This window comes from Xiphophorus maculatus, chromosome 2 (assembly GCF_002775205.1).
Source record: "Xiphophorus maculatus strain JP 163 A chromosome 2, X_maculatus-5.0-male, whole genome shotgun sequence".
Taxonomy (NCBI): Eukaryota; Metazoa; Chordata; class Actinopteri; order Cyprinodontiformes; family Poeciliidae; genus Xiphophorus; species Xiphophorus maculatus.
In genome coordinates this window covers 18,960,104-18,987,709 of record NC_036444.1, presented here as the reverse complement: position 1 = coordinate 18,987,709, position 27,606 = coordinate 18,960,104, and the positions used below count along the sequence as shown (strand labels likewise).

The window sequence follows — 27,606 nt, the reverse complement described above, 5'->3', positions numbered from 1 at the left end:
CAGCTCCCAGTGAAACCTTAATTATTTAATGCACGAGTTCAAAGTGCTCACTCAGGCTTTAAATAACTTTCTGGGGCATAAAACGAGGCACGGAACAAGCCTGCTGGATACTTCATTATTTTGCTTTTACCTTTCGACATCCTCCACTGATCTCATCGCTTCTTTCTGCTCCTGGCTGAGGCGGATCTTCGTGCTGCTGGATGGCAACATCATTTAAAAATACAACCGGGCCGCTCTGATTGGCCGACCGAGGCCGTCGGGTAGAAACCACGCAGAATACAAGCGCTCAGACAATCCGGCTATGACAGAAACAAATAATTTTTTTATTTTAAAAATATTTCACTGCTGATACATACAACACACTCATCATACTCATATATATTTGCATAAAGTATACTCTTAACATGATAATATTTAAAGATTTGATACATTATTGTCAGGTGGGGAGAGTAATATAAACAAAGGGAAACACTTTCTTGTAGTGTGTAGAGTACAAACACTGAATCAGAAACCGAGTGGGACAGAAACGGAGGGCGCCTCGCCAGCTGCTCTCTGATTGGAGGGAGGAAAGGGTATTTAAAAAAAAAAAAAAAAAAAAAAACAACAACTTAAAGAACTGCGAAGGTTTCAGAGTTAGGCATCAAAACGTACCGCCTGCATGGAAAAATAACGCTTGTGACTCATCTGCATCAGATTTGCTTTTAATCATAAAACAATGTTGGCAGAAGATGAAATCTGGATCATCTCGAGTTAAATAATTTAAAGGGTTACTGCTGGCTTTAAAAGGTAAAAGCATTTAAAGAGGAATGTCTTAATTTGACCATAAAAAAATAAGTGCCATGCACTGCAAGAATCGTTCCAGAGGATGGCTCCCTGCTTCCGGTTAAATGTTGTGTTTTTGGTCGCCTCCACGGCTTTTGTTATGAAGCAATACATTTTATAGCAAAACAAATATTTTCAAGCTACAGGGTAACATGAACACCTAGAAAAAAAAGCCGCAGTTTTAATCTCCTGCAATTACATTTCAGTGATCTGGGGAAATTTGTCCCTTCCCCAATTTGTATCTCCATTATTTAACCGTGTTCTTAAACCATTGGTATCCGTTGATTTTTATTTACAATGTTTTCATCAGCAATGTAGACAAAAATAAAAGCTCATAATTGTAAAATATTGTAAAAACACACTACTAAACCGCAGTTTCATTCGTTTTACTTCCAAAAACCGCTTGGGAAAAAAAAACTGCTGCTCTAAGCAGGATAACCAAGTGTCTTTGCACTGAGAGACATTGGAGCCATCATTTTATAACCTTTTCATATTTTGTCACATTAAACCTGGTTTTATTGTTGAAGAAAGCCATATAAAAATAAATATTGAAACACTGAAGGAAAAGCTTTAGGAGGATTGACGACAGAGCAGAGATTCACCAACACGGAGCCAGAGCTATAACTCAATCCTTCCCAACAATAATCTGCGGACAAAAACGCATCGATTCGTCTGAGATTAATTTACCCTTCATCGGATTTTTATTTGAAAAAAAGTATTTGGAACCAGACAAAATGTGCCTAAAGTCCAGGGCTATGAATATGTCTGCAAGGCACAGTTTTCTGACAGCAGACTATGACTTTCAAATAAATAAAAAAAAACAAACTTAATGTCAGACGTCAAAGTAACTGTAATGTTGACTTTGAGGTACAGATAAACATGTTGCTCCTACATTTCCAGGTAAAGACGGACGAAAATTGCCAAACGATGAGGGGAAAAAAAATTTTTATAAAAAAATTCTCCACTATTTAAAACTGAACAGTATTTCCTGTGTTCACTGCTGTGCATGTTGCAAAGTCCTCCTTTAAATTAAAAAGCAGGCTTCCACCTTTAGTATTTAGCATTTCTTAGTTTAAATAATCCCGTTATAAATAAGGGCGGGGATATATAGTTTTAATAATACTGTCAGAATACTAAAAAAAAAAAAAAAGCCTTTAATATTCTATGTTCAATGCTTTTCAGAAATAAGCCACGTTTATTTGCAGAATCCACTTTTGGTTTTTTCCACACAGGCAGGTGTCGAGATGCTCGAACCTCTTCTACGTAAAATAAACTCGTCTCGGTGGCTGGGTGTGTTCTGGCGAGGCGATGAGGTTATGTTGCAGATATAGATATCCATGATGATGGAGCAGAGAAACAGACACGAAAGCAAAACTTTACTCAGAGGCTCTATGTGGCCGTCTCTAACGAAGGTGGTTATTGATCCGCGACTGGATCCGTCTCATTCAGCAGGTAGTTTGATTGATAGCAAAGTGCAGCCAACGCAACATCTGCTCACTTTTAGGAGTCAAGTTGATCGAATTTAAGACAGTGAACTGCTTTTTCTTTTAACTTCACAAACTAAAGTTGTTTCATCAGGAAGGTTATGAATGAAATTGGAGCCAAAATCCGTCGAACAGAACAGAATTTAATCACATACAGCCTGAAGTGCTTCTTTAGAGCAGATGGAGGATGTGAGAGTGCAAACCCTGTGACCCATAGTCTATTATTCTTAAAAAGAGTTGAAATACAAATATAGATATAAAAAAAACCCTGACTCTATAAAGCTTGTTATTGGATTAAGGTCTGTTTCTTTGCTGCAGCAGTTTGGAAAGCAGCGCTGTGGCATTCTGATGGCTGAAACATTAGTAGTAGTAGGTGGTCTTCACAAGTCTTCAGGTTTATAAAAAAGGATGTCATTCCTCCGCGTCACACCGACAAATGAGTCCAAATCAACATATAATTGCTTCACCTGGAATAAAACTATTGCAGCTGAGCTACAACCAAATCTTTGAGGCCAGCGGATGACGAGGCTGGAGGGAGAAATGACAACCTTGTCACTTTAGCAGAGCTTTTTAAACGTTGAAAAAGCATCGAAGGACTGGCTTCCATTGTGTTTTGGGGACCTGATACGACGTCTACTGAGCCACATGGATTCTAGGATATCAATTTATGTTTTTTTATCACTGTTTTATTACGTTTCACGTGAAGCACTGCAGGCTGTGTTGGGTTAAATGTTCTGTTTTTCATCCGTTTGTCAAATCGAACTCAGAATAGTTGGGAAGAAACCCTTTTTACGTACATGTTAGTTCAGGAAACATCAGCAAGGCGGCTTTTTAAAAATGATGCCCAAAACTAAAACTGCACCTTGCTTATTCAGAGTAAACTTTCAAACCGATTTAAGTTTGCTTCCAGCTTGCTGGAACAGCCGTCTTTAGAGGGTGGGCGCTTCATTTGTACACAGTTTTAGGGAAACCTGGACATAAACGACCGCAGCGTGGAGCGGAAATCAAGCGCTCCCCACTGAACGACACTTGATCCCACAACAAACTGCAGTCTTTGAAAGTGTCAGGAGTCCTGGGTGGGTTATTTTTCTGTGAGGGGGTGCGGGGTTGGTCGTTGACCTGTGTTTGTTGGTGGTGGTGGGGGTGGAGGGTCCCAGAGCCACTGTTGGACAGGGGTCAGTCGGAGAAGGAGCATCCTCATGTTAGCACCACAGTTCTGTAACGTATGCTTCCATGATCTGGACGACGACTGCCTCTCGCTTGACGAGGCGCCCGATCTGCAGGCAACCAACACCGGAAAAACGATGCGTCGTTTTGGGAGCTTTGAAATCCCCCAACGGTTTGTCAGGCCCACCTACGAGGAATGATGAATCAAAAAAGTAGGCGTGAAAGTCTAAACCGTCCAGCCTGAACTGGAGACATCTCTTCTGGGAATAAAAATCTTCAGTATTTACAGACTCAAAATACTCTTTTTTAAGACGCCACTCTTTTTTTTTTTTCGGTGTAGTTGTGTACAGATGGCAGGAAACAGGAGATCCAGTAGAGGACGGGGGGACAAAAATAAAAAAAAATAAAGAAAAAAATCTGAATGACTGAACTCTCTCCATCAGTGGCTCCAAATCTTCCCTTCCGGATTCCTCACAAAGGCCAAGGTAGGTCGCTGAAGTCGACGGGGCCGCCGAGGCCGGCGTCCGCCTCCAGCAGGGACATGATGACCGCCATGGCCGCCTCGTCGTTGCTGGGGCTGCTGGAGCCAGGCTCGTCCATAATATCTATGCTCAGGTGGGAATTATCACCTAAACAGACAAGCGGGTTAATGAGAAAATTATGTTCAGGCACAAAAACACAGCAACTGCCTAAAGTGTAAGCAGTAGTGTCGCAACTCACTCATGATGGACTGGTTGGAGTAAGGGTAGCCCACAGAATCGGGTCCAGGGATGCTCGGCAGGTCAGGGGTCCCACCGTTCTGAATCTAGAGAGACCAAAACTCACAGGTTTAATGTGAAAGCAAGACAAGACGCTTCTTCAGAAAGATTCCTAAACTCATATGTGGATTACAACATCACAAGAAAAAAAAAAAGAACAAATGTTGCCTTTTTAAATTTTTTTTTACTCAAATTTATCCATTGTGCCCTGTTGTGTAGACTTGGAATGCTATTGGACAGGAAACGTGCGTATGAACTTCCCCCACTTGGTCACCAGCATTCACAACCTAAAAAACTGACCGAGTCAAGATCTCTGTGAATTTCTACACCTGATTATTCTAAAAGTAATAAACAGTTTTCAAATTTTGGGGGCGTGATCTTTACAGCACTGAAAATGTGCTATATAAATACAATTACCTTCCCCTACCTTGCAGAGTCTTGAACATATGTCATTTTTATTACTTTTGCAGAAAATGTTATAAAAAAAAAACCCTGCCTTGCCATACCTTGTGTGATTACATATAGAACAAATTGGATTCTAGGTATGAAAAATGATGTGAAACCAAAGTCTCAGGATTAAAATGTTTGTATATAAATTGCCTGTTTTTTTGTTGGCAATAAAGTAAAAATAAACTGAAAACATACCCATAGTAAATAATCCTATAAAAAAAAAATCAACAAGGTTGAACTTTTTTTTTTTTTTTTTTTCATGTTTTTCATTGTCCGGCTCTTGCAGGGTTAAATTAAATCTCTGCCGTAATATGTGTCATTTTCTGTTACCTTCTTGCCCCCCGGTGAGCAGGTGTCGGGCGGAGGGGTGCTGGTTATATTCAGAGGGCTGGAACCACAGCTGGAAGGAGATGAACCTCGAATCCTGAGAGAGAAACACACACCTTCAGTTCTCCTGAAATAAAATACACTCCCAGGCCTCAAAAGAACAAAAAAATAAATAAATACAAATTCCAGCTTTGTTCATTTTAATTTTGTAAAAACGCACAAAAAGATTCAACGATACAGACGACCTGAGATCGAAAGCCACACAAACAGCTGCTCGTTGTATTAGACACACATTGCAGAGGGAAAACCAATTTTAAAAAAAATTATAATAAATCACATTTTATTTGTGTATGCACAGCTTGCAAAGCTGGGTTTTGCAAGCTGAATATACCCAGAAAGACTTGTAAGAATGTATGCAATTACATTTTTCATGTAATGGGAAAACAGCCTCTGGTGGCAAAAGCCATTTCTATTTAATAATTCAGCATGAAGGGAAAACATACACCGTTCGTGAGGGTCAGGCTGACTGGTCAGTATGAGGAAGTCCCATCACTGACCTGTCGAGATGCTTTGATTGCTTTCATTTACATCCCAGTAATGGAGTCAGACTGACTGACTGGATGGAAGATTGGTTTTAGATATCCTACCAAAACAGAACTTTGCCAATTGACCCAGCATGCTAGCGACGTGTTGAAAAAACAAAATGCAGTTCAGATAGTTACTGAGTCTTACAGGGTAAAAAAAAAAATTCTGCTGTTTTCCCCCACAAGTCACAGCCAACAAACTTTATGTAGTAGTCTTTAGTAGAAACCCGTCTTTGTTCCATTAGATTAATCAGTTTTCCAGCTAAGTGTGAGTCAGACACTAACGCAGATACCTGTCTTATAAAAATATCCCCACAGTTCTTCCAGGTTTTTAAACTGTCATACAGTTTGCATTAGGCGCTGATTGTAATAATGGTTAATTACAGAGAAGATCTTTCCCATTTGAAAGGCCTACGGCAGGGGTCTCAAACTTGCGGCCCGCGGGCCAACTGCGGCCCTCGGGACGATAGTTTGTGGCCCCCGCCTTAATATGAAAGTTTAATGTTAGTGCGGCCCGCGAGTTTGATATAATTGGCACTTTTCAGTGTTGTGGGCAGAGCTGAACGAACTTACCAATCACGGTGGAGTATATTGCTCTCGGGGGCGGGACATTGGCCAGGCCTATTTGGATTTTCTATTTGTCATTATTTGCATGCGGTACATTCGCAATTTCCGCGGCCACTCCCGCTTCACGTGCTTCAGCATCCAGTCTAGACTCGGAAGTTGCGGATCAGTGTAACGTAATTAAGGTGAGGCGCTGTAACGCTTGGGTTGTGTTTAAGGGAGGAGAGGAGGTGGCAGATTCGTCAGGACGGTCAAAAACTCACAACCACACTGGTACTGGGAATTCCACAGTGTTGCCTTTTAATAAACACACTCTTCACCAACCTTACAAGCCCGGTTGAACGGCTGCTATATTATCAGACATGAAAATTGAGCAGCGTCCAAACAACCCGTAACATTACTAAAAAGTTAGGGAGCTAACATGTCCGTCTACCACGTTTCTCCCACGTTCTCTACAGAGAAGCCGTGGCGCATACTTCTGACATCATTAGCAATACTAGAGTATCTTAAAGAGACACTACACAATTAGGGCTGTTACAGCACCTGACTACGGCCAAATATGGTAATAGGCAATAAGAAAGGTTCGGCTGAGGAGACCGTGTGTGTGAATGCGGCCCAGCCTCACCCAGACTCTACCTCCAGCAGCCCCCGGGTAAATTGAGTTTGAGACCCCTGGCCTACGGTAAACGGAAACGTTTTATGTGCATCCGGCCCGAGGAATGTGTCGTAAAAACTTGGGAGGTTTTATTGAATTTCACAATGCCGCGCTCTTTTCCATCAGATATTCATGGAAAAGAACCACAGTTTCCATCTTACTGTATGTATTTTAATTATAACTCAAACATCAATTCAGTTATTAACCACACATGGAAATCAGATATTTTGTAACTTTCCTTTTCTACATTTCTTCAAAGAGTCATTAGCCCTCTTAAGAGAAGATATTTTTACTCTGTGCGCGGTCTGGATGGGTCGAAATGACCTCGCGTGCAGTTTTATGAGTTGTATTTTTGTGTGTCGTTTCAGGAACTGACAGTCTGACGGGTCAACTTAACCCCCCTGACCTAAAGCATTCTCACTCACTCTACTCTGCCCCTTTTTGTGGACACCATGAGTGTTACCCAGTCTGTTGTCTAGGCAACCACAGAAGTGTTTATGCTCCTCCACCACCTCACATTTGTTCCCATTTATAGTGAGATGATAGTTTCTACACCATTGCAACAACACACAAACTCACTCACCTCAGACTCTTCGAAGAGTGAACTATCCTTGTAGGAAGCACCAAAGATTTTTTTTTATGTTAAAATTAACCACTGTAAATTATAAAACCCAACTTCTGAAATATGTCAGTAGAGGAGATTTGACTCCACTGGGCTATAAATGTGCACATGCCACTGTTCGAGATTTAAGTCCTCACAATAAACTCTCCAGATGAGTGCAACATGTTGTCCTATTTCTCCCTGTACTCACCATGCGATGACTCCCCATTTACCTCATGGTTGGTATTTTTCATATGATGAAGAATGATTCATTACAAACTGTGTGAAATTATATAATAAAGGTCAAATTCTGTTCACAATTTCCCCACAGATGCTCCCGTACTGCCAGCTTGAACAAAAGGCTTTTAATAGCGGTTAAATCGTGCCTTGGCTTCACGTAACCATCTGCCTTACGAACCAGGCCTCACTGATTTTCCATTACAGGAATATCTGTGTTTTCCTGCTTGATCGGTTTTGAAAAATGACACAGGCTCGATCTGCTCCCCCTCACCTCTGAATCTCCATCACTTCCTCCGCTATCATGCGTCCGATCTTCCCGGCTCCCGCTCTCGTGCCGCCCGGGATGCCGGGAACGGTCTGCAAAGCCCGTCTCCCCCCGCCTGCAAAATCGGCACGAAAACAGGATATATGTCATTTATACAGCGCAACAACATATAGGCTCTCACCACAGGGTATGCTTCAGTGTTAGCATGTTTCTCTTTTCAGCTGTTTTACCCTCTGAGGTTAGAACGCTGTCCATGCTCTGCGGAGACGCAGCCGACTGAGGGTAATCTGATCCTTCCATTATCGGACACCTACAGGGGGAAAAGCACAGATGGAAAGATGATCCGCCTTCCAGTGCGAGGTCTGCAGAAATGAAGCTAAAGCTTTCGGGTGTGCGGATACTCACGATACGACTGTGTTAGTAGAGACGATGTACTCCACCTCCTTGGTCCAGGGGTTCATGAAGCTGAACCATCTGCTCCTCAACGTGATGAAGGAGCCATCTTTGATTTTGAATTTGTAACAGTTGGTGTTGATCTTTTCTCTCATCTGCAGCACTGAGGACACAGAAACCACGATTTATGCTTCCCCCCTCCTCCGATGGGATTATTACTCTGTTTCACTTTCAGACGATACCTTGTCTGTGACACTCGGCCAGGTGGCTGATGTCATCTTGGTGAAAATATTCGTAGAAGGAGGTTCCGAGCAGCTCTTGGGGCAGGTAGGCGAGGATAGCTGTTGCTCTGGAGACATGGAAATCATTGACTTTAGGTCGATGGTGTTTGACTTTTGACAAGTTTAATACAGAGAATGTAGAATGTTTTTACCCCCCAGGAAAATATTTGATGACTTATTTTTGCCAGTAGATCTACTGGCATTAGCTGCAACTTTCCATCAACAACTAAACTAAATACACCAACCAAAAGATCTGCTTTAGAGAGCAGTTTGTTTCAAAGTTAAAAATTAATGTTTGTGAACTGTTCAGGAGTTGTGGAGTAACTTTAAGCTTTAAGTGATTAATGTTTCTTTTCTGGTTAGATTTTCGTTCGACAATTTCCTGCAGAAAATCCCCTTTAGTAAAGCACTGATTGGCAGTTATTTTCCCCTGATCAGATCTGACTGGTGAATAGCAGGTAAGTTACTGGAAATGACCAAATTTCTCTCTAAATGCATCAGAGAGAAATGAAGCACATCAAAGGAATCAAGTGTGATTTGATGCACTTGATTTTGAATTTAGTAGAAATTTGATAAAGGTTGAGCACAATAGAGATTTATTTATAATTCAAGACAACAAAGTGCTTTTATGAAAGGTTTTCTGCCCTTAGAAACAATGTCATTGTCATTAATAATATTGTTAACAAGTCTTTAAGGCAGCCACAGTTAATGATTTCCTCTTGTCAAAATCCAACAACAATCACACAAATTTTGTGTAAATGATGATCATTAGTCCTGATTTTTTACTTAATAGCTACATATTAACTTGCATCGTCACCATATCTGTAATAGTCCTTATAAAACCTGGTCATCTCAAAATGAGAAAAAAAGAAAATGTTGTAATAAGACTTTCATCTTTCAAAATACATGTAAAACATTTCGGCATAAAAACCAAGCAACGCAACTATAAAGTAAAACCTAATTATATATATATTTTTTTGCTTAAAAAAAAAAAAAGACTCCCCGTTCTCACCTCTGGTCGACAAAGACAAACTTGCCGTCGATGGCGTGCCTGGAGACGTATTCTGTGGGCTTCACCCTGATGTCGGCCGGGCTAGGCTGGGGGACGATGTGGGGGTGTAGGCGGCCGATGGCCACCAGGCAGCTCAGGTTGCAGCCCTCGTTGTCGGGCTCGTTGTCTTCGTCCAGCCCCATCTTTGTGGGTGGCCAGCTTTTTAGGTACCCTGTGCTGTGGATGGTGCAGAAACTCTTCCGGTCAGCTGAAATGAGACAGGAGTAAAAGAGATTGAGAAAAAAAAATAGAAGTAAAAAAATAATAATAAATCATTCCTTTGCTTAAGGGTTGAAATTACATATTTCAATTCAATTCAATGAAGTTGAAATCAAAATGCTTGAATTATGATAATAAATTCAGATATGTCCAAAGGTATCAAGAGATGTAAAATCCAAAGTTGGATATTATTACTATTATTATTCAAAGGCCACAAAAACCTATTAGAATCAGGTCAGACAACTAAAACAATACAAAACAGTCAAAAAAATCTGTGTCAAAGGTCAAACCCTCAACATATTTTAGTGATTTCTGAGGAATTTCATGTGAATATAAGATATATGTTTTTATGTTCTTATTAATGTAGATAAAATATTTAAAGAGCAATTATTTGCTTATATGTCATGTCTTGAGAACCAAATAACGAACCTATTTTAAATACTTGTGTTAGCATGATACACATTTGGGTTTCATGTTAAAATTTAATAACAAGAAGGTTGTTGTTGTTGTCTTATAAGAATAAGTAGGGATGTCAATGACAAAATTTACTGGAAAAAAATTATTCTACAAACATTTTTTAAGCTCAAATACAAGACCAGAAAAATATTTGTAAATTAGAAAATAATGACCTAAATAAATATGCTAATTGTATATACACTATTTACCTTACTTAGTCATTAATGTTTAAAAACTGCATTTCTGTATACTTCATTATTTTAACGGGAAGTGAAATTTTTAAAAATTCCAACCTGGCAAACAAAATGTAGGTATCAATCCTGTAGTTCTTTTCATGAAAGGTAACAGTAAACTATTGCTCCTCTTTTGTTTCTAAAAGTTTATGCACACAAAAACATATTTTAGCAACAGCACTGAGACTCATTTCTAAATCTATCAAGTCTAAATTAGTGTATTTTATTTGTTTATCTGAAGCTGCAAAAAAAAGAAGAAATAACAGACTAAGGAAGCAGTGCAGATTATTTAGTCTCGAGTAAGAAATGGACTTTCTTACTTTGCTTATTTGAATTGTAAATTTGCATTAGTTCACTCAGCCTCTATTCAAAGCAATAACCACTGAAACATATTTCCTTTAAATAGGTAGCTTAGTGCATGACAGAAGCTTTCTGGTACCAACACAGAACAACAGGAGGACGTCAAAGTGCATCACATTAAACTATTCAGTGGAATGTTAAAAATAAAATAAATTTACAGTGGCTTTATCCATTGTGCAGAATGACTTTACTCTACAAATGTCTTCACAAATCAATGATGCTTCAGCAAATCCCACCACTGACTAAGCTGGGTCACACACAACCATCTGAGTGACTCATTTGTCCTCAGGCCTCCGCAGCACAGAGACCTTGTTTCAGGAAAACCCTCCGATGATCTAAGGAAGATTTTGTATTAAAAGTCAATGTAAAAAAAAAATAAAAAAGTTTATGCTGACTAGATTTAACACACATAATGGTGAATGGAATACACTCAAAAGTGGAGAGTTTAGGTTTTACTGAGACAAAATTCCTGCAGGTTGGTCAGCAGTGGAAATGCAGAATATTGACTATAAAAACACCTCATTCAGCTTTAGTGGAAGGACTTCCAATGCACTGGGTGCTGCAAAATAACACAGAGTGATTTCGCCGTCAAATATCAAGCTTCACACATGACTCTCAGCAAGGAGGTCATAAGTTCAATTCATTGTTCCACATTGAAAGAACCTTTTCAATGTGGAGTTTCTATGTTCTCTGTGTCCCACAGTCCAAAAACATGTACATTAAATCAGTGTTGTGGACGAACGCATCCATGAGCTGAACTCACATTTTTGAGGAATTTAAACTGAACGAAACAGCGCAAGTGTGAAACAATAAGTTAATAAAACTGTTCTCTCTTTGGGGGCGAAATAAAAAAATTACACTTTGGTTCTATGGCAAATGTTGCATGCCCCACAGGAGTGTCAGTTGCAATCACAACAAAAAGTAGTTTTACAAACTTGAGTCAGGGGCAGCTGGATAGAAATGCACATCACACTGTTCAGATTTTAAACATGTAAATCTGAAAACCATGCAACAATTCCCTTTCATTGCGTTATTTTATATCATAGGAAACAACTGCAGTTAGTGCTGCTGTATGGTATGGAACCTTCTATAAAACAATAGGTGAACAAATTCAAGCAGGCAAACTTCCTCTGTTTTCTAATGGAAAAACTGATCTGTCAACTGAAGTGTGATTCCTTTTTTTAGCTAAAGAGGCAACTAAAAATAAAAAGACATCAGAAAATAGAAGCTTTTAGTTTTGCAACAAAACTACACCCTTTGAATGTGAGGTAAGGTGAAGAGAGAACTATTGGCAATATAAAATGATATAAGCCAAAAAGTAAGTTATGAAAGCAGCACAAGAAGGCTGCAGGTGTTGCTGTAAGAAACCTGAATTCATTTTGGTTGACAGCTGTAGATGTATGTTTTTAATTTCTTGCTACCTTTCTTCTTGGAGCAAGTGGAGGGGAAGTCTTTATCTTCTACTTTGACAGAAGGTCTGTTGCACTTCATCCTGCAGAAGAACGACCGTCTGGCTCCAGAACAGAGTCGAGATGGACCGGGAGTGATATCCGTCTTCACAGGAAGACCGGCTGAAATTACAAACAATTCAAATTAGGACAAAAGCTTTGAAAAATGCAATTTTTTCCACGTTTCAAAAAAGATCTACGAAATAATTGTAAAGCAATCATCCTTCTAGTATTGTTGAGACAAAATTCAGTTGCTAGTTTTAGCTGTTGCCCATTTTCTGTCACTTCTTATTCATCCAAATAGGCTTGGTAAAATTTCTGATCTTCAGAAAGTAATGAAGTTGAACAGTTTGTTTCTAATGCCTGAATATTGCTGACTGTGCCAGGTTTTTTTTCCCCCTCTTGGGATCGCAAAGCAGATTAAGACATAAATTCAGAGGGAGGATCTCAAGCTCTGCAAAACAGATGATATGTGCTTGTCCTTGCTTACTTTTAGCGTCAATAAGTCTCTCTCGTGGCGCTGTATCTGAAGACGACAGCTGTTCTTTGACTTTAGCGATGTCCTTGGGGTGAAGGTAGTCAAACAGACTCTGACCTATCAGGTCATTCTTGAGACGACAGCAGAACCAGATGACATATAAAAACAAAAAGAAAGAACATATGCATAGATTAACAACACTGATAAATTTGTAAGCTCTGCATAATTCAGTTGTTTTACTGTGACGACAACATGCAGCGAGTTGTACAAATCGTATCTTCCTTTTAGAAAGCAAAGCGCGAGTTATGCTACTGTATCAACATTTAAAGCAGAAAATGAAGATATTTTCTTGAGAACATCAGATATATCTTACAATTTACCTACTTCTAGTATATTATTGCTTTTATTGATAATGTACAGACTGTGTTCTAAGGCTGCTGTTATAAATACTCTGTGAGAGAGGCTAAAAGTTATTTCATCTGAAGAATTCATGCTTGTTTTGTTGTGATTAGCTTCTTCATCTCAGATGAACATAGTTAAGATCTTGAAAGTTGTTTTGTCTCTAACATTTTCAATATTATTTCCACTTTTGCTTTATAACTCTGTGTATAATCACTTGGAATGTTCTGCATATTTCTGAGCTTTTAACACATTTTTTATGTTTTTAAAAGTTTTATATGTAGAAAGGTGAGAAAACAAATGTTTTTCAATACTTGATTTACCTTTTGGTTTTTGTCATAATTTAGACTTGGAAAATACCAAAGGTAATTCATTTCCCCCCACTCTAAGAACCATATCCTTGTTTGTTAAACATCTCAAACTGCACTCCACTGCACATTAAAATTATGTTTCCCTCTTGTTAAAAGCACGCATTTCCAATAAATGATCCGTTTTACTGTATAGTGATTCAGTTTATGATGCTATTTGTACTCCAGCAGTGATATCTTATGAAAAGGTTTCTGAAAATGAACAGCTTCCACAAAAATTTGCATCATACAGTGTACCAAAAACTCAAAATTGATCATACATGCAAATATTTTATCCTCATGTGTCTCCATTTTACATGTCAGCATACCTGGCTGTAGTTCAGAATCTTGTACACGGATTCGGAAACAAAAAGGATTTTGCCACGATCGCAGCCGACCACAAACAGGAAACCATCAGCAGCCTGCGTCATAAACGCAAAACACAATTATAGAGACAGCTGTTTAATGCTTTGTCTAATAATATTGGCAACTAAACTCGAACTGTAAAACTACTGCAGGAGCATTACTCACTCACCCTTAATATCAAATGCTTTAGTTCATCATCTGACAGAAAGGAAGGTTTGTAGTTTGCCTCTGTGTATGGGTTAGCTGCACCTGAAATCAGAGCATCAGTGGATATTCAAACTGCACCTGCACATGTAATTATTTCTTTTCATGTAAAATTCAAAACCACTTCTTTTTAATCAACTAACAGCAACTGAACTTCCTTTTAACAACCAATACAGTTCTATATTTGAAGTAAGTCTAATAAAAACTCGCCCAAACAAAAGTGATCTAAATGTTTGCGCAGCTGCTGAAATTTCTGGCTTTCATAACTAATTTTCCATCCCTTGATCAGTTTTGGAAAGAACACACTTTCATAATCTTTAGATTTTCCAGCTCTTTGGAAATGGGAGATTACAAATGACCAAACGTTCTGTCCTTGTCAACAAGAGCAAACGCCCAGGAATTATGTTATAAAAGGATATTCCTGCCAAGTTTCCGGAAACTGATTTTATCATATTAAAAAAATAAAACTGGTAAGAAATGATTAATTTAAAATGTTTTTTCCCCTCCTTAAGATCAAATAAAAGGTGAAATTGTATAAAATTCTTACTCTGAGTAACAATTAAAGAGATAAGAAGACTAGACATATTCCACTGTATCAAAAGAAATTAAAACATTTTAACCTACTATAAAGTAATTTTATAGTTGTAATAGAAATAAAAATAATGATAATAATGATATTTTGCTATTTAAAAAAAAAATACTTCTGTATTTCCATTCAAAAATGCGAAACTCATAATACAAAATATTTTGGTTAATTTCAAACTCAGGCCTAAAAGAAGCCCAGTTAATAGTGGCCTTCATCTAATTTGCACTGAAGCCTCTGCTGTTAATAATGATATTTAAAGTTTTCTAGATGCACCTTTGTAAATCAACTGTACACTTCCAGATATCTACTTTTTTTTACTTCCCCTGTATTTATAATAGAGACTTTACTCTCTCAGCGAATGTTCATATACCACTAAAGCACATCTTGCCCCTTATGCTAACCTCTGAGTGTCTTCATGTGCTGCACCGCCATACGCAGGACCGTCAGCTTATCCAGTTTGCGGGACATTGCGTTACAAGTGGGTACAAGAGAGGCCAGCTCGTCGATGAAGCTGTTCATCTTGTCTCTCCGACGTTTCTCAATCTGACTGTGAGCCTCTCTGTGAGGGAGGAATACAGAAAACAGTTACTCTTCTTGTCAAAACAACTAAATCCAGAATTCAAAGAAGTGAACTAATTTTCCACAGAGCCGAGTTGCTTTCTTGTACTGTGAATTAGCAAGCCAATAAAAAAAAAAAATCTTTAGGTAGGCAATTCATCCTTGATTGTAAGAAAGACTAAAGTTGAGGGAAACTGACCAACTTGTCTGTTCTGCTTTCACATCAACAGCATGCTGTATCAGATTCTAATTAACCATTAGATGTGCCCTTATAGGGCTTTCCTTCCTAATAACTACATCTTACAAAGCTCTGTTTTCAATCAGGCCAGTGGCACTGAGTCAGTGAAAGAGAGATTAGATAGTAATGAGAGAGAGGAAAGAAGAGCAGCGTTTGTACCTGGCATTCTTAATCCTGCCCTGGTGGTCACTGAAAGACAAGAAGAAGCATTAGAAAGGAAAAAGTGATCCTGCAAAAAAACATTATGGTTTCTGCAGGTGCACAGACAAAAAAGTGAGAATGGAAGAATTTGGCCCTCAGCAAACCTAACAGGTTCTGTAACCTCATTTTATGGTTACGCAACAAGGTCAATGGAAGATTTTATTCAACTGTACAATCTGTCGAGCCCCGCTTCACTTTGTCTCTTTAAAGAAGGCGCAACAATGGGGACAATTTCCACTCCACCCAATTCTTCCTGCTTAGAAAGAGGTCTTGATTTTGTATTTTTTTTCATATGTAATCATCCTAAAGGGCTGGAATTTATTTTCCAACAGTACAAGACAATTACTGACACTTATTAAAGACTTCTTAAGGAGTAAAATAAACCAAATGTCATTTGTGTAGTATTTAGTGTAGTAATAATACTAGTATTTTCCAATCACTATGTACACTATGGGTAAGAAAATGGCTTAATATATGAAAAAAATAAGATCTAACATAATAAACTAAATCAAGAAAATATTATCTATTTAAAATATCAATGGAGAATAATTAAAAAGCCAGAACTTTACAAGAAAAAAAAAAGTCTTACCTCCCCAGTTTATCCTTATCTGGATCCATGTCACTAAGATGGAGAGGGAAAAAAATATTTCACTGGAAAATTTTAAAACAGCAACAGAATGTCAGTATAATTAAATACCATCGTTGAATATAACATTTGGTTTATTGATATTTTCAGACTTGTTATAAATAAATTAACAGAATATTGTTTGAACTTACTCAAATGAGAAGCCATCAATTCTGAAAAAAAAGTAAACATTTATTAATAATATCATTGAAATGATGAGAATGTTTACAATGTCTAAGATGTGAAGACACACAAGCTGCAGGTGTTTCGTTTCCTGTGTTAAACAAGAGCTAACAGAAACAGATGAGACGGAAACATGTTTCAGTTCATTGCTACTGTCTGACTATTTGCTGCTATTTGAAAATGAACAAACTCTGTGGTGTCTGTATCCTTACTGGTAGTCCGTGCTGCTGCCTTTCCTCTTGCGGTTGTAGTCCATGCCAGGCGTGCTGATGGAGCTGGAGATGAGATCAGTGGAGCTGGGGGACATGAAGTCAGTCATTGTAGACGAGATGTCCATCCGCTGGTCTGCCATCAGGTCATCTGCAGGAGTTAGAGTTACCAAAAACTTTAAAATACTCAAAAGTGATTTGGGAAAATATGTTGTGGTAGAACTATAGTTGCTTTTAGCACCAAATAGTAGATGGCTTCTTCCTCAGCATCTGATTCCCTAGCATGTAAATCACCATCTGTTCTGAAATCATAATGTGCTGTCAGGTTTGCACAGTCAACCTGGAGCAATATAATCAGATAACAAATGTTGAATTACTGCTGCAGCCCAAATTAGAATGTGATTAAAAAATATTTATTTCACCAATCCAATTCTAAATGTGGAACTAGGACAATAAATGGATTCATCACACACAGAGAGATGTTTCAAGTGTTTATTTCTATTAATATGGTCAAAAATGGTTTAAAGCTGATGGAAATCAGTTCTTTTGTCAGAAACTGACTGAATATTACAGCATTAGAAAAATAGATTCAGGAGAAAAAAGTATATTTTGGCCATTTTACGGTCAACACAATCCAGAGTGCTGACTTGTCAGATGTTGAACTGAATGTTATTAACACTATACATAGCAAGGTTCAGCCATTAGTGGCCCATGCTAAGAAAGATGGTTGTTAGTGCTGTATTTAAAAATATTAAAGTCTGATGAAAGGAAAAAATACAATTTTGTAGAAAGAAGGTTCTTATGTAGCAGGAATGGAGAGCTTTGAGAGGATTGTGAAGCCACAATTAACATGTCAGCATGCCACAGGCTGATTGCCTCTGTATAGACGACATTTATGCAAAAAGAACGCCAGCAAAGTATTGAGTGCATAAACTGTATGTGTACATGGCTTTTAGCAGGCCACGAAGTTATTTTAATTTTCTGAGGAACTAAATTCTGGGTTTTTATTACTTTTACACCATAAACGAAGGAATTAATCAGAAAAAAATCATAGTCACTGTTAATTACAGAAATAAGTGTAATTTATTAAGTTCTGCCTTTCTAGATGTGGGTGCTCTATTATCAAAACTCAAACTCTGCAGATTTGCTCAGAGTGTCTGACAAACAGCACTGATAATTGAGGTCTAGGTACTTTTTGCAAAGCCGGTAATTTACATAAATATCAGCAGTTTCTTGTCTACATCTGTGCATGAAACCTCAGTTATATATGAGCACAGTGTGCAAGTGCAAAGAGACGGTAATTGGTTTCCAGAGCAAATTTGAATTGGGCAAATGTGCAATCTGTAAATTGCTGTGATTCACTGAGTGCAAACATCCTGTAACGTTTCTGTGAATCAAGCTCTGAAGATTTAGTCTTCATCACATGCTCTCCAGAAAGGAATAAGTAAACCGTGCACAGGTGAGTCAGACCAACAGCAAAAGTTTCACAGGAGTGATGATTGTTATGACTGAGTGTTCACATTTGTAGGTACGATGCTGACTAACAAACCACAGCATGTGCAGGACTAGTCATGTTTGTTCTGACTGCAGAACTCTCAAAATAATGATGTTTAAATCACATTAACTCTGGAAATTTCTGCAAAATCTTCCAGAGTTAAATAAAATACTGCATGTAAAGAAAACTTAAGAGATTTACTGCTAAAAGCTGCAGCGTGTAAAGAGGTCACACTCACCACAGATGTTCATCACAGCCTCTGTATTAAAATCATCTCCTTCCATCCACTCTTGAGCCCTCAACTGTAGACACACAAAAGGATCCGTTTTAAGACCTTCAGACAAGAGATGTGGAGCTTTTATAGTCAAAGTAAAAAGACTTTACCGTTTAGCAAGTCAGACGTTCTAGTAATCATAAAATAACCAGAAGCAGCAGGGTTCTTCAATTACTAATATAGTCATCAGTAAAGGAGGTAATCTGTCAGATACAACCAAACAAGTGAGTAATCTGTCAAATTAGCTCATTATTAATTGCTGACTCAGATTTTAGGAAATTGAGGTGGTCTGGCTGCAAACTGAGCCAAGATCATTACCATTCCACCATTGTGCTTTAATGTCAGTAAGGCCTTTCATGCTAACTTGCTGTTTTCGCTTTTCTTTAAGCCTGCAGATTAGTAACATAAACAAACGTCTGCGTTTTGACCCGGTTTTTACACAAACATTGTTCCAAATAATAATAAAAAGACTTTAGTTCATATGAAACTTTGAAAATTGGTAGCAGTAACAATAGACTCTAAATTGTTGGAGAAAAGACTCACAACTCTTCAAAAAAATTTTTTTTTATATTCTTCTGCATCACTGAATTAATATGCTGGCAAATGGTCATACCTATAAAGATGTATATTTGAACTGAAAATACTTTACTGCTAATCTTCAAAACTTTGTAATGCAAAGTTTTGAAAATTTCACAGAAACTAAAAATTGTACACAATCAGTTCATGATTGTGTATGAACTGATTACCGTTACAGGACGATGCTACAATGTAATGATCTGTATGATTTGGCATTTGTGATCCATCTGAGTAGGAACATTTCAGAAAGGATCACCATGTTTCCTTAATTTACCTTCAGTAAACACCTAGTCCACATTTGTTATATTTTTGGAGGGAACTTGTGACAAGTGGAAAACAGAGCTGCTTCAGATACCTGGAAAGGAAACTTGAACAGGCTTCCTGGATGCGCCTGGTGTCGTCTGGATCAGTCTGGTCCACTTCGTTCTGATCTGCTCCGAGTCTGGTTTGATTCAGTCTGACCTACTTTTATCCGCTTTGATGTGGTTTGCCTTAATATGATCTGATCCTTATACAGCTGGTCTGGCCTGTCTGCCTCTAAAAAGAGGGGGAAAAAAAGGGAGTCAAAAAGTAATCTCTTGTAAAAATATGTAATAAAAACACATTAAACATACGTAATCTGTGCAGTTACAGTGGTTTTATGCAATTATTTGAGAATCTTACTAAAACTTCCATGACGACAAAACCAGATGCTCTTGGAAACTTGTCTGTAAGGTGCAAACACTCGTTCAAAAAGAAAGGTGGCTCAAGCTAAAAAGACTTCCAAGTTATTTTTTGTAGTTCACATTCAGTCCTTGTGTTTTGGAGAACACTATCTGATAAAGCCTGCACATTTTTTTTAATCTTAAAACAAAAGCAAGCATGGCTGTGCTTTCTAATTTCAAGTCCAAGACAGCGGCGCCATTTCTGCCAACTGGTTTCTAGGCAGCTACATGCAGAATGCCAGTGAGGGCAACATTTGTTAGATTTTAGGGGAGTGCAGATATAAAACATACCCTATTTCTTTAATTCATATAATTATTTACCCTTTATCAAATAAGTCTATACAAAACTTAACATATTCATTTAAATATGGTCGATAAAAAGAGATTTAAAATTGGGAAAAAGGTCTCCCAAGAGTCTAAAGAACTATTTTTGAGAACCACTTTAAAATGTTACAAAAAATTTCTGCCTCTTAGCATGTAAAAACTGGAAACATTTATTGGGGGAAAAAGTGGCACTAATCAATATTTATACTATTTACCAGGAAAATGTTTAACACAGAGAAGAACAAAAAAAACAAGTTCACAAAAAGGCATTTAAAAAAAATAAATCACAGGCTGTTAATAATAGGTAAATGCATGACCAGAGCGCCCCACTACAGGGACAAAGCAGTGATCCAGAAGGGTGGGAAACCCACCATGTCATGATTGAATACTAAAAGGAACTGGTGCTGGAATGGAAACTGGGTCACTCAGTCTCTATGGTCTCAAACCAGTCAGCCTCGATTTCCATCCACCACCTACTTCTACCTCATCAGTGAGTCAGCAAGACATTCAGCTCTTTTCTCCCTGCTCCACACTCCACACCCACTCAGAAATCCACGAGCAGCCAGCAGACCTGCTGATGAAACAAGGAAGGATCCTCAGAGCAAAATGGCTGCTGGAGCTTCTCAACGCTTCCACTTCAATCATGACGGTTTTTCAGATTTTTTTAACGGGTGGGAAACAATTCAATCAAACATATCTGTTATATGGTCGACATGTTTTCACAAGGGCATTGTTGGGAAATTATGTTGACAAAATGAGACATTTCTGGGGGGAAAAAAAGATAGGACCTATGTGGAATTTCCCCTTTATAATTGTCAGAGGACACAAATTGGCCTAATCTCCTTACAAATAAACAAATTCCAAGCTTTTCTGGGTCAAATTACATGAGTGTTTAGCAAGCATGGGAATGAGAACAACAAGGTAACATCTACACATCAATTAAAAACAAGGAGAAGATGGATTACAGCCATAAAAGCAAAAAATGCACAGAGTGGCAGATGAGAAAAAGATATGTTTTAATAAAAGAAATTCATCATTACCCACATCAGCCAAACAAAATTAAAGCTTCTGACAGGTGAAGCAAATAGCTTTCATCATATTAGTCCAGTAAAATGTTGCTTACTGAGATTAAAGATGTTACTCTGACAAATGTTGTCCTTCCAAGCACTTTGCAGGGCTATGTTTTTTAATCCCCTCGCACAATATTTATGATCAATCCCACTCGCCCCATCACTTTAACTGATCCACTTCCCACTTCAATTTCACTGAATGCTTTTCTGCAGTTCAACAAAAGGACAATAAATCAAATAAAAATCATAAACTGAGCCTGAGGTAAAAAACAACAACAAACAAAAAAAAAAACAAGCTTTAAAACGTTTTAATATTTTTAGAACTTTCTAAACCACATGGAGTCTCTGATGATGAACTGGACTCACTCTCAATAAATCCTGAAAGCTTTGACAGCAAAGGTAAACAGCGCAGGAAATTTCCTTATGTTTTAGGACTGAGTAGTCCAAAAGTCTAGTACTGAGGCATCATGTTATTTCTTCATCAACAGACTTTGGACCCAAATTGATAGAGGAATCTTCCGCCTAACCTGAAGAATCATGAGCTAAGAAAAGAACAAACTGTGTGTATTTTTTGTGTTTTAATAGAGCTAATAAATTCAGGTTTGAGCCATTTTAAATGAACTTGAACTTAATTTCCACAACCAAGTGACATGAACAGTACTAATATTTTTAGATCCATTTTCATGTCTTTAGGGTCTCATTCATGTCTTTTTTCTATATAATATCCCATATTTATAAACAACCCATAGAAAAAAAATTGCATGCATCTTTTTCCAAAAAGTTTTTTTTACTTTATTTTAAAAGAAAAAGTGATGTTATCTAAAAAAGACTGCAAATGTCTTATTTTAGACATTTGTCTAACATGATAAACTGTCTTTTTACAATGGTTTTGCACTGCAAAATTAGTTTTATGTATGTGGACAGAGGGCAAAAATGGCACTTAGGATTGTAAAGGCTGCAGACCACAGTCCTAAACACAGGCTTCTTTTAAAAACAGAAGTCCACAAACAGATTTGAACAGCAATGTCCTCATTTTCAGAGTTTCCTTTGCTAGAAGAATATTGGAAAAGGCTGAGTACTCAAAGTGAATAGAGCAAAGGTTGTTTAGAAAAATATTCAACCTCACCAGACAATTAAAAATCACATATGATGCTATTTTAACATCTGAACTCTGGCAATAAAACAAGCCCGTGAAATAATCTCCAAATCAGGGGTGCCCAAAGTCGGTCCTCGAGGGCCGGCATCCTGCACATTTTAGTTCTCTCCCTGGTGGTAGCAACGACCTTTTCAGCACGTCAATGTTATTCTTAGGCCTTCTAATGTCCCCTCATTTGATTTAGGTGTGTTAAACCAGGGAGAGAACTAAATCATGCAGGATGTCGGCCCTCGAGGACCGACTTTGGGCACCCCTGCTCTAAATGATCAGCCATAAGTCAATGAGTTCATCTTGATCAAATGTGCATGTGTCATTCTACTCTGTGTACTCTTTTGTAACTGTGTACAAAAGGTGACAAACCATGTTTAACATGTGAAGAAAAAGCATATGGTCAATAAGGAAGGTTCAATGCAGCCCTTATCAGACACTACATATCAGAATAACATGAATTGTTTGACTTGGCAAAGCTTTCTAGTTGTGATTGCTTACTGGTGGCAATAAATAAACGCTTTCAGGTGCGTGGGAGGGGAAGCCTTGTTGCTGATTTGCAAACACCTAATCAACAATCTGATCTCTGGTATTGGAACATGTTCCTGATCAAGATATTTTTGATGGATCAGTATCAGAACGGGCCACAGCATCAGTTGCACATCGCATCATCGACCGACCATCTTTGGTTGCACATCAGCTGCTCTATAGCACATCTGCTGTCAAACACTGAGCAGGATCCTGTCACCATGTCTGTGGCATGGAACTATTATAAAAGAGAAGAAGCAGAGTAAGAGCCACTTAAAATGTTGGCAATTCAGGTCTTTTTTTTTTAAACAATAAGTTGTTTGTGATACAAGTATTTTTGATTTAGAAGCACATTGACTTTAGTAGACCTAGATTAGCCTTGGTACAATTTATCTGTTTGCTTACAACTTTTTATGAAAAAGCGGAAACCCAAACAAGCAGAATGCTCATAAAAGCTGGTGGGTCTGTAAAAAGCTGCAATCTTCACTGTAAACTTTTATTGGCTTTAGTTATTTTATTAGCATGTTTTGATCTCTATGAACATTCCCTGCAATGGTTAACACAAGACCTGAACAATATCTGTGTGTAATACAACATGTCTTAATCCTCCTGTTATGTTGGTTTCTAGGGTACAGCAAAAATGTTCATGGGTCAATTTGACCCGGGGAGTGTTTAATCATGCAATGGTGTCAGAAACTAAAAAATTCCTCCAAAACATTTTTGTATCTGATTATTAACTCCAATACTAACCATTTCGATCAATATTTGTGCAATGATGTTTTTTTTATTTCTCAGAAATTAAGGATCAATGACGACAACCTGCTCATTTACTCATTTGGACATAAAAAATGGAATTTACATTTTTAATGTCCACTGAAAAAAACCTAGACACAAAAGAACTATAATTTCCTTGAAATTGATCTTTGGTAAATCTTTTTATATTACACTTTTTTTTTCAATGGGTGATCTTTATAATTGAATTTGAGACACAAATACTGTTCAGTGTCAAATTGACCCACTGATTAAAATCAAGATAAATGAGTCATGCAGAGAGTATTTATGTTTCCCTCCACTTCTGCTGAGTGTCCACTCAGTGTGGGTGGAGTTTGTCCACGGGAACAGAAAAGATTTCCGTCAAAGGTTGTATGAACACCTGCTTTCTCTCAGTTTCCTAGTGAAGTAAAGAGAAGAGTGAGAAAGTGGGCTCGTGTGTGTCGGGGTGTGCATGTATGCGTGTGGTGTGTTTGTGTGGTGAAATATGGTTCATAGTTGCAAGGAAACATAAAGAATTGGACATTTTTTAATCTTTTTTTGCACTTTAACCTAACTGCCGGGTCAAATTGACCCGAACAGTATCTATGTAAAAAGTAGACCTAGGGGTTGGTACAAATGTGTAAAATGAATAAAATTTTAATTTATATGTAGAGTGCACTTATTGAGACAAATAGAAAAAGTTTCATGCAAAAAAAATACTTCCAACTATTTTAAAAAAAAATTTAAACTTTAAAACAGGTCAATTTGACCTGGGACATAAAAGGAGGGTTAAGGAATGCTTAAATTCTTCAGCAGGAAATATGTGAAGTGTAATACGTGGAAACTTGGCACATTAATAATATATTTGTCCAGTTGGTTTGGACAAACTACCCTTAATACCGTCCCCTGATTTACATCTTTGGGTTCCTGAGATGCTAAAGTTGAAAGTTTGGTAAGGACATTGTACATTGGTAAAGGGAAATTTTGGTTAATTGCTATCATCAAAATTTTGAGCACTAGTATCGCAAATAAATATTTTTCTTATGTTTTGCTAAAAGTCATACGAGTGACATTAATTGAACAATATTTAGCTACATTCAGTGTTAAATGGCAGTCTTGAGCCAAGGAGACAGAAGTGGTGACTCAGCATTTAATTTCATTAATAAAGAAATGCAATAAAAACATAAATAGGTCAATGTGACAGAGTTTAATGACGTGATGATAACTTTAGTGCGTCACTGGCGGACTTGACGTTAGAAATGCAGACAATATGTGATAATCAGAGGGCACATTCAGACAACCTACAAGAGAAAGCCTTCCACCTCTCTAGCCACAAATTTGGTCTTTCTGTATGACTCATCAAGTTTCCATACTGAGAAAAAAAAAGAGAAATCACATAATTATACACAATAAGTCATAGTGGGGCAACCAGGCTGACCACAATTTTTGTAACAGTTTCTGTCGCACCACCCACTGTCCTACTTTTATCCTTGGCTGTCACTTTGTTTTTTTACAGAAATCACTAATTGTCTTTGTAATCGAGTCTTTATAGTCAACAGCTTTGGCAAATCATAACAGCAAAATTATGTTATCACAATGCCTTTGTGGCAACATTCCACCATAGATAAGCACTAGTGTATATTGCTTCTTATTTAGAAACAAAAAGAGCAACACGTGTAAGTCTGAAGTTCACCAAAGAACTAATTTCTGTCACGAAAAGGTTAATACATAAGCTGCTGATAAAAATAAAGCCACAAAATTAATGCCTATATTAAAAAACAAAAGTTGTAGACTTTACAATCTACCTGGTGTCAGCCACATATAGTCGAAATAAAACGACATCGATTTTATTAAAATCAATTTTACTATGCACGTTTACAAATTTAATGTTTCAAATTGGAAACCCAGAGTAAAAAGGTCCAATGAAACTAGAATTCCCAGCTGGAAATTCATACGTTCGTATGTTTCTTCCCAATCCTGATCTCAAATGCCAATATGGCCGCCTGCCACATAAAACCAAAAGCACCATCAGAACATTGTTTAACACGTTTGTTTCTCATTTAAAAACCTTCACACAGTAAAGCCACCTTGAATGTTTGCAAGTTCAAAATCCAGGGAAACTCATTACTAGTTTGTGTTGCTACTATGTGTTAGCTCGGTGACCGAGCATGTCGGTTATCAAATTCCACTTAACTGGAACACCATTAAGTTTCATTTGAGGTCATTAGCAGAGTCAAGCTCAAACTTTACAAGTAAATACAGTAAAAGTTGCCACTAGCACTTTTCCTGGTCATCATACACTGCCGGTAGTGCAGAGTTCTCAAGATATTATTTTTCTGTGAAATTTATATATATATATAAAAGCAAAAAAAACTGAAGTGTTTGAAACTCTCATTAACTCCAATTGTTGATAACTCAAATGGTACCAATGGTATTCTGACCTCTTTATTGATGATTACACTACTCACTTAAGTCACCTTAAAAAAAATAACAAAAAAAACAACTTTCATTTGTAATTTTAGATAACAGTTGCGAGAATTTCCAGTGGCCACATAAATACACAAAAGGCATCTGTGCCACTCTATGCCATTATCAATTTTGCAGATGGGGCTAATTAATAATGTTTTGGTTAGAAACCAGACAATCAAATGGTTTTTTGATCATGTACCTATATAACAAAAAATAATCTATTCAAATCATATCCTAATTAATCCACAAAAGATCCAGTTTCAAGTTCCATAAAAAAATAAATAATTTATTTCCTAGTTGTAGGGTTAAAATGCAAGGTGAATGTTTTGTTTCCAGGCAGAATATTATCTTGTGCTGTTTTTAACTATGAAAATATCAAATTATGCAGTTATGAAGGTGATATTTTGTGCTACATAAGAAGTCCATGGCAGATCAATTGGGTGACATTTACTTGAATGCAGAACGTTCATTCAAGGCAGTTTGTTGTCGCACCAATATCTACAATTTCTTTCAATAAGGATTTTTGCATTAATTATGTTGGGTCGTAACTTTTTAAAGGCTAGAGTTTAAGCTACAGAAATAATCTTTCATCATTTTAATTTTTTTGTTCTCCTTCAGAATAAACTCGCATACATAAATACATCTTTTATCCACAGCAATGAATTAATCAGAGTCAAGTCCTTGTGTAAACAGAAAACAAAAACAAGCTCATGCTCAAAATATTACACAGTGAACATAATATCAACAATTTATTTTAAAGTTGGCAAATTTGCATTGATTTATCACCCTCGCGAGATTATCGCCACATTTTTATTATTAAATATATATCTATATATATATAGCCATAGTCAACACCTCTGATGTGTCATGACGTTTTATAACCAAAAATACGAGTCTGCCCTTTCAGAGTACCGTGTCCTCACTGGTTAGGGAGTTCAAAAGTTATCGCAGCAGGATGGATGCTCTCGAAGACACGGTGTACTAGATACCCACCAAGGCCTGTTTACATTGCTAGCGTGCTAGCAGCACTGAAAACTGAGGTCATGCCTGGCTAACATTTCAACCGGCACATACCTGTGCCCGACCGTAACTAAAGTCTCAACAATTTCTGGCAACAGTTGAAACCATCTCCCGGAACAATAGTGTCGTGTTCATCTTTTCCCCACATGTACAAATTGTCTCACTGGCTAATATTAGCATTTTGTAACAGCTAGCAGCGGAACGCAAACTGTCATGACTTGGCCAGTGAGCTAACGTCCTTCCTCCTGCTCCACAAAACCGCACTGACATGACCACAGAGCTGGGAAAACATCGACGATATCCATCACGGATAAAACGCCCGGTAAAGCCGCAGATGCTTGTTATTAATAAAGCACAAAATCGACAGCATATTGTACTTACATGTACGATAAAGTCCGTCTGTCCATTGAAACTCGCTCGTAATATGCGATAGCAACACGGAGAACTGTGACATAAACGATTTTCAATCGGTGACCCAGTTTCTCTTCGCCGTCATG

General features: G+C 37.7%; 1 protein-coding gene across 1 annotated transcript; it reads right to left on the bottom strand.

Annotated features, from left to right (window-relative positions):
• Window positions 1-300: 300 nt before the first annotated feature.
• Window positions 301-27,606, bottom strand: LOC102216993 (aryl hydrocarbon receptor nuclear translocator-like protein 1). The gene is made up of 20 exons (XM_005796242.2): window positions 27,491-27,606; window positions 19,453-19,634; window positions 18,486-18,549; window positions 16,756-16,903; window positions 16,513-16,533; window positions 16,325-16,357; window positions 15,694-15,723; window positions 15,140-15,297; window positions 14,118-14,197; window positions 13,912-14,004; window positions 12,849-12,966; window positions 12,332-12,481; window positions 9,604-9,850; window positions 8,553-8,659; window positions 8,323-8,473; window positions 8,148-8,227; window positions 7,924-8,032; window positions 5,012-5,105; window positions 4,194-4,278; window positions 301-4,102 (listed from the first exon to the last, which is right to left on the bottom strand). The coding sequence occupies exons 3-20, from the start codon at window positions 18,529-18,531 to the stop codon at window positions 3,945-3,947; spliced, it is 1,908 nt and encodes a 635-aa protein (XP_005796299.1). The 5' UTR covers window positions 18,532-18,549; window positions 19,453-19,634; window positions 27,491-27,606; the 3' UTR covers window positions 301-3,944.

What these genes read in the sequence shown, in the direction of transcription:
- LOC102216993 (XM_005796242.2), bottom strand. Translation starts at nt 18,531, where the DNA reads ATGGAAGGAGATGATTTTAATACAGAGGCTGTGATGAACATCTGTG. An exon ending in GGCAGGATTAAGAATGCCAG is followed by an intron (nt 15,298 to 15,693) that starts GTACAAACGCTG and finishes CCTCCCTCACAG; the next exon opens with AGAGGCTCACAGTCAGATTG. An exon ending in CTCCAACCAGTCCATCATGA is followed by an intron (nt 4,103 to 4,193) that starts GTGAGTTGCGAC and finishes TTGTCTGTTTAG; the next exon opens with GTGATAATTCCCACCTGAGC.